The sequence below is a fragment of the Lycium barbarum genome, chromosome 8, assembly GCF_019175385.1.
Source record: "Lycium barbarum isolate Lr01 chromosome 8, ASM1917538v2, whole genome shotgun sequence".
Classification (NCBI taxonomy): domain Eukaryota; kingdom Viridiplantae; phylum Streptophyta; class Magnoliopsida; order Solanales; family Solanaceae; genus Lycium; species Lycium barbarum.
Genome location: NC_083344.1, coordinates 12,478,628 through 12,490,743, shown reverse-complemented (window position 1 = coordinate 12,490,743; position 12,116 = coordinate 12,478,628). Strand labels below are relative to the sequence as shown.

The window sequence follows — 12,116 nt, the reverse complement described above, 5'->3', positions numbered from 1 at the left end:
CGATCTCACTTGTATTGTGTACAACAAACTTCTTAAGGCCATTGAAAAGATAGTTTCAAATCTTCATTCCAAAATTTACATTGAGTTGAGAACATTCCTTGAATTTTATTCAAACTTTGGAGTTACTAAGCTTTTGTCTTCATAAACACATTGAAGAATAATTTTCAATTAGTAAACCTTGTGCAGGTACGTGTGAAAACGTAAGCGCATTCTTCAAATGTTTATTATAGTATCAAAAATTCCCCCCTATTCAGCATGCTTTTTTTTTCTTTACCAAAATTTCAACTTTTAGAAGAAGCAGAAAAGAAAAAAAAGAAAAGAAAAAAAGCTCTCTCAACAGCAATCAAATTATCATTTTTTCTTCTTTAATTTTTTTGCAAAATTTTGATGCTTCAGCAAAATCAAGAAATAAAAACATGTTCTTTCCCATCATTAGTTTCTCTTATCATTCATATAGCTAATAAGAAAATTGAAGGGAAAAAGAAAATGCTGGAGTGACACTATATATGTACGCCAGAGAATAATCATACCCAAAAATGAAAGCTGTAGTACTGTTAAAAATCAATACATAAGAGTACATATACAGAAAACAAAAATCATGTAAAAAATAGTGTCAATGACCCCAAAGAAGATAATTAAACTACAAATGTAATTCATCAACTTTGTTACCTTGTTTACTGGAAATTCTAAACACCTCAAAAAGCCTACTGCTTATCCAAAAGCACTGTCTGAAACAACATCATATATATATATATATATATATTAATAACTAGTGAATTTGCTCACGTTTCGCGCGATCATTAAAGAAGATTTTCTGGCTCAATAATTATTGTTTAATTTGTTGTAATAAAAATTCAATAGTTACGCTTTGATCAATTTTATCTTCTTCTATATTCTTTAAAAAATAAGAGTATTCCTGGATATAATTGAATTCTCAAGATTGGTCGTTCTCTTCTAAAACAATTAAGCTTCACTTTTTCTATGTTTTGAATATGGAGGCCTAAAACTTTCTAACTTCACAATATACACGATATTCTTTTCAAGAATCTTCATATATAATTTGAATTGCTTGCAATGCAGTGCAAGTTTCTTTCTTGATCTTTGAAAATACAACAACAACATACCCGGTGAAACCCCACAATGCGGGGTTTGGAAAGGATAAAGTGTACGCAGACCTTATCCCTACTTTGGGATCTTTGAAAATAAATTTAAATAATTAATTAAGATACTGTGTTTAAATGAACAATGAAATATTATCTATTGACGTTCTTGTTGTTCCATTTATGATGGTTGGATGATATCTTGTGTCACATTAAGCAAAATGCTGTTATCACATTTAAACAGTTCAATTTAGAAAACGAAAGAACTACAAAAGATTTCCTATCTGAAGGCAAAAACGAAAAAAAGAAAAAGAAAAAAGAAAGACATATATAAGATATTGAAATTAGTAATTCAACACAACATATGATTTCTTATATACTATTGTAATCTTCTGTATTTAAAATAAATATAAAAATGCAGCACCGGGTTTAATTTTACCCTTTATTCATTCTTTTTCTCTTTTTTTGTATTAGAGAAATTTTGAATTTCCACCAAAGGTATGCGATAGAAAAAAAAAAGAGAGAAAAGATGGCCTTTATAGTTCTAAATGGAAATTATGAAAGTATCACTATTGAAAGAAAAAATCTAACACAGTTTTTAGTTTTTTTTTTTTAATAATGTATTTCTATAGTATTTTGTGTTATTTATATATGATACTTTATGAATTTCAAGCCGACGAAATATAGTAAATTCCAAACAATCAACGCAAAAGCATTAGAAAATAGGTATGCGATAGAAAAAAAAGAGAGAAAAGATGGCCTTTATAGTTCTAAATGGAAATTATGAAAGTATCACTATTGAAAGAAAAAATCTAACACAGTTTTTAGTTTTTTTTTTTTTTTTTAATAATGTATTTCTATAGTATTTTGTGTTATTTATATATGATACTTTATGAATTTCAAGCCGACGAAATATAGTAAATTCCAAACAATCAACGCAAAAGCATTAGAAAATAGGCTATTCATTCATAAGACTTAAACCATTTTAACACCAAAGAAGAATCACATGTTCTTCAAATTTATAATACTACATAATTATCGCGACATATTTTTTAAATTATTTATTCGACATCTAAAGATACAACAGTTAGAAAAGCATATAATCTTAATATCAATTGACAAATTACCTTTTCCATTCCAATTTCTAAATGCTCATATTACCTACAAGTTATATTGTTCTTCCATCGCACAACCTGCAGAGTGGATAGCTTAAAAAAATCATAAGATTTTGTTTCAACCATAGTAGGACAACATCAACTTTAATTTACAAAACTTGTTCGGAAGCCTTCCAAACCATCTCACATGTCTGTGAGTGCCAACATAGAAAGACGAAGAGGTTAGTCCTTCCAAAATGTATTGAGCAATGCAACAACTCCACACCTTATAACAGACTCAACAATTCACTTGTGAAACAGTTTTAACAATATCTTAAATTCAAAAATAAAATAATCCAAATCCAACAAATTCACATATATTTACCGATTAACCTGCAAAAGATAACAAACTTAAAGTCAATAAAATATGAAAAATAACTAAAAAGAAACAACCAAAAAACTAACAATCACATTTAATATTCTAATTCTCAGTAATTCAATTAGGAAAAGTCTCAAACAAAGATCAACAACACAACATTTCCGACTAAAATGAATGAAATTGTGAAACAAAAATAGAAAAGAGTAATAACAATTAATATTCTAATGGTAAGTATATCAAGCCGGAAAAGGTGTCAAATAAATCTATCTAAAATCAAGAAAGTAGAAAAGCAGAAAGAAAATTTTGCAGATTAAGAAGGCCGGAATCTTTTTGGAAGAAAACCGAAGAATGGAAAGAAGAGAGAGGGTTATAGGAAAAGAAGTAGATTTTTGTGTTTCCCAATTATTCTCCTATTAATTAATTGCTATCATTTACTACATATGTTTATTGCCTCCACAAATGCTTCAGTTCTTAGGTAACGCTGCCTAGTACATGGCCCTTCATTTTTTTTCATTCATTTACTATAATTTTTTATTCTTTGTTATCTTTACATGAGCTATTAAATATGGAGTAGTCAATGAAAAAATATGGGAAAATGTCAAAAAAAAAAAAAAAGGAGAAAAAAGATAAATAGAAATAGTGGCCATAGAGAGATGCCGCATCATCTTGTCTATGACTAGCTTTATATTATATATAGATTAGGTTAAATAAAAAGCAAAAAATATGTACTGAATCTCAGTAAATGACATGGGAAATGGCAGCGTATAGGCAAAGCAATGTGGAAGAATTTAATATAAAAGTAAAAAAGCACTGATAAAAGGCAAAGTAATGTGAAAGAATTTAATATAAAAGTAAAAAAGTACTGATAAAGGAACGCGGAAATGACAGTATTAGAAGTAATGGAATTAGAAAGGGATGAAGATGAAAGTAAAAAAGTCAGTAATGACATTGTATGAATGAAAGGGGCGTGGATTTGTGGTCTAGGATTAGATGGAATTAATTAACTAATAACTCAGGAGAGAGAAAAGCAAAACTATTGGGAGACATCGTTTGAAAATCAGATGCAATTATCTGGAAAGGAAATGTCGAGTATTTTTTTAACTAATTAATTAATTAATATAATAAAGGCAAAAAATTGAGAATTAAGATAAATGCAAATGATGGGCTTTTAGGCTACGACATCAGCGGGTTTATGTCCTGCTTATATATATATATATAAGAATCAATTTCTCAAATGGTCATTGAACTTGTAGAGAAATCTCATAAAAGTAACATTTGATTTTTTTAGACAATAAATTCATCAAACTATGTCATTATTTTCAATAAAGTAAATCATTTCATTTTTAGACTTAAGATCCCCTAACCCATATATAAACTATAAAATCTATTACTTAGACATAATTTTTCGATACTCTAAAATTATTGTTCAAATTAACATTTTTCATTATTCAAATTAACATTTTTCATACTTTAATAATAAAATAGAAATATTCAACATAATATTTCAAGCTATAAAGAACAAAACAATATAACCATTTGAGGTTCGCTGTTGAGGATTAGGATATTCTGATTATTTTGCTGTGGGCATCCACTGTTATTGCCTGACAGCCCTAAAATTTCGATAAAAGTGAAAAAGCTTTTTGGTTTTTATGACCAAAACGCCTACTTAATAATGTGAGATGTTTTGGGTATTCCACCAAATAGAAAAGGTGTTTCAAGAGGAGACAAACTTCTTTCTACACAGTCCACAGTGAAAAACAAAGCAAGTAAAAAAGAAAAAGCTCTTCAATTTCGGCGCCAGAAAAGATGGAAGTTAACGACGATCTTCAAACCCTACTGGACGAACAACGCCGCGAAATATCCGCAACCAAATCCTCCGATTTGGACCTAATCTTCGCCTTTCAACTCCAAATGCAAGAGGCTATGGAATTATCAAAGTACGAGCAACAAGTTAAAGACCATGAAAAAGCTGAAGCGGAGATGAAGATAATTGAAGATGATCTCAGCCGTCGAATACACGATCAAGCATTCGCTAAGGAGATAATGAACGTGCCGGATGATCAGTGGAAGGAGACCGGCGATCACTTGCACAGGCCTTATGGACAGGTAAAGGAACAAATTAAAATATTACGTCACGTAGTCAATATTTTAAGATGTATTTTTCACGTAATATCTCATTTAAAGAGGTAATATCTCAGCATGAATAAATTTAGGCCAACTACTTAAAGACCAATGGAGCAACTTTGAGATTTCTATGTTGTGGAGGTGTTGCTCCCAAATTTTCGGCTATCTCCTCTCTGCCTTTTACCCTTGGAAAATGTTGATGTAGATGTCCTAAAATTTCTGTACCTAAAAAAACCATCGACTACTAATTCAAGAATCTCAAAGTTGTCTTTAAGTTGTTGGCCTAAATTTATTCACGCTGAGATATTACCTCTTTAAATGGACTAGATGGGGCAAGTTTTTGTACCCTTCCATAAAATGGGTACGACTTATTTTTTTTAAAGCCATGGAGATATTTTTTGAAACTTACCAGACACGACACACCAGAAAAAAAAATTACCATGTGGCTTTAGAAAATTATGTCTACTAAAGAAAATATAGGTAGACTTTTTTTTTAATTAAAAAATAAATTAAATGATTTTTAAAAAAAATTCTGTTAGTGAAAAGGGTATATTTGCACCATTTTGTAACTGCAGGGGTATATTTGCACCATTTTTGTAATGGCAGGGTATATATGCATCACTTTTGTAACGAGGGGCATATCTGCTCTAAATCGCAAAGTTTAGTGGTATATTTGCACCTTTTCCCTACTTTTTATGTAGTTTTCAAATATATAAATTTTAATGTTAAAATATTAAATTTATCTAATCCAATTTAGCTTTAAAGCTTAGTTAAATTGACTCTTAGAAAAGTGAAAAGTGCCCCATAAATTGTGATGGAGGGAGTACAACATTATATAATATTATACTCAATTTGTTTGCTTTACTTTCTTTTTTAGTCTATTTAAAAAGAATGTCCTTTTTTTTTTCAAATTCTTTAATTTCAACTTTTCACGTAACAGGATATTTTGGTACATTCTATCTATCTTTAGCTTAAGAGCACGAAATTCAAAAGTGTTTAAACTTCGTGCCAAGTTTTTGACAAGACGAATAAATTGAAATGGAGGGTGGGAAAGCATTATACATAATGTATCAACCTTGTATAATAGTGGATGAAAGGTGTTTATACACAAATATAGGCTGATTGGGGTAATAAACTCAAAATATGGGCTAAAGCGCGTAAATGTTTTCTCCCAGTAGACATAGAGCGTAATTTTCCAATATTATTTTTTTTAATTTATAAACTCATGGTAAATCTTTAATGCTACGCAATTCTCCACACTTGAAAATAGTTAGCAAAATACCTCTATTTATAATACTCCCTCTGTCTCAATTTATGTGGCACATTTGAAATTTCGAGAGTCAAATTTCTTTTTACCGGAACTTCTTTATATGCCTTTTAAATATTTGAAGTTGTTAATTATTGTGATTTATAGTACTTTTTACATGTAGGTTCCAAATATATAAAGTTTACTCCCTCCGTTCACTTTTTACGTGTCTAGTTTGGATTTTGCACATCCTTTAAGAAATAATAATTGCTATGAATATTTTACCGCAATATCCATATTAAATTGATGTTTAGTTTTAGGTCTGGAGGAATGATTTTGGAAATAAATAATTAATGCTAAGGGGAAAATATGAAAAAAATATGTTTTTTCTCCTTGATATGCTAAAAGTGAAGAAACGTATTTTTAGTATAGTTGACAAGTAAAAGTGAACGGAGGGAGTATTTCAAAAAACATAAAGCTTCTATGTCCGAATTCACTGTGTAACATAAATTGGGACCAACGGAGCAGTACGATACACATTTGACTATAAACCGAAAAACCTATTCTCTATATAAATCTGGCTATAAATCTTATTTAGACATGAATTAAAATACCAAATCCTAACTAATTTTGATTTCTTACAACTTTGAATTATTTTTTCTAACAGGAAGGTACATCGAAAGGTGCAACGACGCAAAATGGGGAGTGTTTTAGGGTTTATGTGAAGGGTTTGATGGGAGAAGATGTTGAAGAGATAGTTGGGGTTAATGTGGGAAAACTACTGGCTGGGATTGGAGTTGCTGTTTGTGATCCGAGTGGTATATTGGTGTTTGAAGTGAGTAAGAATTTGGTTGATAGTACTGAAGTATTGACTGATGAAATTGTGGAGCTGAAAGCACTGATTGAAGGGCTTGATGTTGCTATAATGCTGGGTTTGAAAAGGGTTAATCTTGTTTTGGATAGTCAAACAATCTTGCAATATGTGAGTCTCCTTCACCTACCATATATATACAGACATATAATACAGCGAGATGACCCACATTGTAGTCTAGAACAGTTTAAAATATTTTTTCATAAGAATATACTATCTCCGTCCCAAATTAGTTACCATGTTTTGCTTCTCGAGAGTCAAACTATGAGAATTTTGACCAACATTTTAAAATGTATTTTTTTCATCAAATTGGCATGAGAAAGGATGCAACTTGTAGTACTTTCGTATAGTTTTTGAACATTTAAATTGTAATTGTAAAATATTGAGTTGATCTAATCCAGTTTAGCTTCGAAGATTAGTCGAATTGACTCTCCAGAAGTGAAGAAAACCAATTCGGGACGGAGGGAGTAGTAAGTCAGGGCAGTAGAGTATCTAAATTTGTCCTTAAATGAATTAGTTCGTCATTAAATTTTTTATCTTAAGGAGAGCATGCATCTTTCCAATCAGGAAGAGGGGGGTTTTTGTATGTCTTCGTTCATTGGGATGATAAGGAAGAGTAGTTTTGTTCACCCAAAATGCTTTGTTTTCGAAAGTTGCATGTTGTTGGGTCAGTCAAGTTTTATCTTGAAGGACCATCTAGCATACCATACAACGTAAATGTCCAATCCTCCCTACGCCGCACTAAGTAGGAAGCACTTCGTGTGCGGAGTTGAGGGAAATTGATACCTCATTACTTTCTATTAGCATTTGAAACACATCATGTTATGCTCGTAGGCTTGCAACCTAAAAGGTATCAACATGATTGATGTAGATTTATTATGCAGGTTACAGGAAAGTTGCATCCAAGGAAGGGTAATACTATTGCACTTGTTGAACAGGCAACTGCTTGTCTAAGAAAATTTACAGATTGTATACCATCTCTTGTGAGACAGAACACCATCAACTTAGCAATTAAACTTGCTACTGATGCAATAATCTCTCAGGTTAGAGGACCAGCAGAAAATAGCCTTCGAAAGAGCATCACCGAGACTTGCACTATTTGTCTGCAAGATACTGATATAGATCATATGTTTCTAATTAATGGTTGCCTGCATTATTATTGTTTTTCTTGTATGAATAAACATGCGGAAGCTAAACTCCTTCAAGGAATGCTACCTCAATGCCCTCATGATACATGTAAGTCTGAATTGAAATTAGATAACTGCAAGAAGTTCTTGACACCCAAGCTATATGATTTGATGAGTGAACGTGTAAAGGAAATTACCATTCCTATCACGGAAAAGATTTACTGCCCAAATCCTAAGTGTTCCACGTTGATGTCAAAAGCTGATGTCCAAATTTCTGCCCAAGGTGGGGCCAGAACATGCACAAAATGTCACCTCAGTTTCTGTATCAATTGCAGAGTTCCTTGGCATCAAAACATGACTTGCTTTGACTATAGAAGAGCTAACCCATACTTGTGTGTAGAAGATGTGAAGCTCAAGTCTCTTGCCACACAGAGTCTTTGGCGTCAGTGTGTAAAGTGCAACCACATGGTGTCTCTTGGCGAAGGTTGCTATCATATTTACTGCAGGTTCTTGGCTTCTCCTTCCTTCTTACATTTTTGCCTTACATGGTATGCATTAACTCAATAAGGTAACAGGGAAAAGCTAACTTTTTCGAATGCTTAATGCTTATATTAGCTATTAGGCTGGTTAGTTGAGCCAAATCATCATATACTCGAGCAATGAGATCCGGAGTGAAAATCATGAAGATCTTAGTATGACTTGGAAAGGGAAAATTAAATTCTAGGTTAAAAAAAAAAAAAGATTCTAGGTTTTCTCGATAATTCTTTTACTTGTGAGGTTCTTACTCCATTCTGACTTGTTATAATTTTGGGTGAAGTTACATTTTGTTTAGATAGCTGGACTTACAAGTGGGATACCTTCCACTTCTCATGATAGAACTTTTAAAATGTGGAAGTTCCTCTCATGTCTTTATAAGTGATAGACACTTTTACCATTGCCAATGGAGAAGCGAAACTGCGAAAGATTTCCATGTGGTGCACTAAACAGGGATAACATTAAATAGAAACATATAAATGGAGTCCTTTAATATTGCATATTAGTTGGGATACCACAATAAATACTATTACGCTGCATGGCATGGAAATCAGTGGGAGCAGTTTTTGCTTTTCTCTTGCTCGTCTACATCAATTTCTTCAAGTCGTCATATTCTTTCCTAAAGTTTACATATTCTTTCCTAAAGTGTACTTCTGGTTGCAGAAGAGGGCTAGGATTGATTTGCTTATCTCAAAAAAAGGACGGGGCGGGAGGTGGGGGTGTTTAGAAATTATTTGGTATGGACTTTTGATAAGAAAAAACAGACGCTTATTGGTATAGGATATTTTATAGTTTGCTGAATGCCTGGATCTGCTGGGAAGGTAAAGCTGTTTAAAGTGGCAGTCTTTCAGTGTCTTGAGGGAAGACAAGGAAAGTAAAATCTGTTGTGGTCATGGTGATTTGTAGTTCACAGCTTCTGGTGTCTCCTCGAGGCAATTTTATTATTTCTTTGCTCTTTTTTCGATGGGCAATTTTTGTTCCTAATAAAAACAGGTGAAATCCAGGTAGCCACACTCCCGCAAGCTCAAAAGATATAGGTTAGTGAAAATAAGATGATAAAAGGTGTTTAGTCCTCGAGTTGGTCTAATGAGCATTTTTAACTGCCAAGAGGTTCTGAAGCTTTCAGTCCCATTTGATCCAGGATCACTAGCAGATCCAGGTCAAACGACAAAGTTGTGGAAATGAGTTTAGCTCTCTCTGTATTATGCCACCGAGATGCAAATCTATAGATATTAGATTTCTTCCCTTTTCTTTACTCCTCCTTTGACAAACACTTCACTACTTTCTTTAGAAAAATGGAGTTACGGTTATTATGGTGGTGCTTAACAATGATTTGTCACTTTGCATTGACAAAGTTTACTATTTGTAATTTGTTTGTCTCATTTAAATATCATTGGGAAAGAACTCTTGTCAAACTTCATTTGTCATTAAATCCACCCAAGAGGTCTTGGTTTCGAGCTGGGGGAATGCAGAAATTCCTGGTAGGGAGCCTTTCCCCTTGAATGGGCTCTACGTGGTGCAAATCTGGATTAGTCACTGGCTTGGCGCTCGGATACGATATGGTTTAAACCAAAACAATAAATCCACTGATAATGCTTTGCTGCATCTCTCTAGGTCTTCTACTTCATTAAGTTATTGATTAGTTATCTAAAGTTTGATTTTCCTTTTTTGGGGCAATGGAGTGGTGTGGGTGGGAAATATGCGTAATCTCGGTAGAGCTGAATGAAAATCTGATTATCGCCCAAATATTCATGGTTTGAATCTATGTTAGCTAAGCTGGTTCACTACCTACCCTTATATGTAAAATTGTTGCTGAACTTCATTTTCTATTGTTAGAAGTGGCTGACTTAAGATTCATTGATGTTGTAATGGCTAAGTTTGAGAGTGAGTATTTCAAATGTTTTTCCAGATGTGGTCACGAGTTCTGTTATATATGCGGAGCTGAGTGGAAGAACAAGAAAGCAACATGTTCCTGCAAAATATGGGATGAACGAAATATCATATATGGACAATAGACACCAACCATGGAGAGGCTGATCAGGATATAGCCATTCCTGTTTATTTTGCACCTGAATAGTAATTTCACTTTCATATGCCTAAGACCTTGCTGGACACAGTTAATTGGTTTCTGCACTAGTGGAGGTAGTAAGTACTTTGTAGAATAGTTGAGGCGAGCCCAAGTTGGATCAGACACCACCTTTTGGAAAAGGAAAAAGGTCGTTTTCATATGTATAGTTCTTTTGTTTGGAGCTGCTGGAATCCTATTAATACATGTCGAAAGCACCCTCTCTTGACTAGAAATTTTCATTTCCTTTTTTGTTAGTTTTGAGGATTCTGTGATAGTCTGTGGTTTTCTTTTCAATTTATGATATTTCAGTTAACTCGTTGAGGCTCGTAATGATGAAAATGGTGAAGTCCATTTCTTTCCGGTTAGTTTCTAAATGTAACCTGAGGTAGATGCTGTTTCCAAAGCAATATAGAAAAAAGATGCATTTTGGTCATGTTTGAAAATTATACGACATAATAATAGGATAAAATAAGCAATTCTATAATCCTGTTTGCTCACAATGAAGATGTTCAATACTTCTACGATACACGTGCTTTCGATGTATGTTAGATAGTAGTACAAATTTGTATTTCAATAAATAGTGAAGTAAGGGGTCAACATTTAAATAGTCAGATCGAGAAGATGCAAAGTAAAATGTGAATATGTAATTTACGAAGGAAGAAGCATAAACTTTGATATAAGAATAAAGAGCGTAATCCTTCTTTTTTGTATTAATGTTTCCTATGTCATGTTTCATTTTCGTTTATATTGCAAGAAACCGATTTGTAGTTCTTAATAGTTTAAACTCAGTGGCTGGGCTCTCTTGGGGATTTGCATAAAAAGGGATACTTTGACGTTGGTAATATAACGTTGCTATTTGAATATTGTCCCTGCATGTTATTACTTGTGCAAAAATTGCCTTTCTAAGTTTAATGAATAGTAAGAGTAACCAAAATTGGTTAACTATTACGTGTAAGTCAGGATAGATTGATGTGACTTAGTGACTATATTCAACTTAGATGTCTTATTGAATTACTCATAAATCATATTAGATTGTCATGGTTTCAAAATTTCAAACAAATGCTAAGAAAAATTACATTTTAGAATTGTGACATGTAAGTCATGAGTGGCATATGCAAGATTTTTTATAAGTTTTTTTATAAGCGGTGTCGAAATTTTAAAAAGTGAACAAATGAATAAATCACAACAATAGCATGTTTTTGAGAAAACAATTCCAAATGTACTATTACAGCTCTCCTCGACGAGTTTTAATTTTGTGAAACGTATCTTAATAGACTAATTAGAAATATTATTAAATACTTTTTTTCAATATAAGATACCAAATACCATCCAAGAGCTCATTAACGATGGATATTTCTGAGAAAGTCCAACTAGAAATAAGAAGAACATTGAAAAAAGAATATTCAGAGAAATTAAAAATTTGAAAGATTAATACGCAGTACGTTTAATTTCCAATAATTGTAATTCAAAGTTAGAGTTTTAAGTTTGCTTGAAATAACTGACAGTTTAAAATTGTTTATTGGTTGCTGCAGTCAGAGTGTTATGTTCTACTTTGATTTAGGTACTCTTTACT

General features: G+C 32.4%; 1 protein-coding gene across 1 annotated transcript; it reads left to right on the top strand.

Annotated features, from left to right (window-relative positions):
* The first annotated feature begins 4,150 nt into the window (after window positions 1-4,150).
* LOC132605940 (E3 ubiquitin-protein ligase RSL1-like) lies at window positions 4,151-10,908 on the top strand. Its single transcript, XM_060319220.1, has 4 exons — window positions 4,151-4,679; window positions 6,611-6,925; window positions 7,699-8,447; window positions 10,385-10,908. The coding sequence occupies exons 1-4, from the start codon at window positions 4,380-4,382 to the stop codon at window positions 10,488-10,490; spliced, it is 1,470 nt and encodes a 489-aa protein (XP_060175203.1). The 5' UTR covers window positions 4,151-4,379; the 3' UTR covers window positions 10,491-10,908.
* The last annotated feature ends 1,208 nt before the right edge of the window (window positions 10,909-12,116 follow it).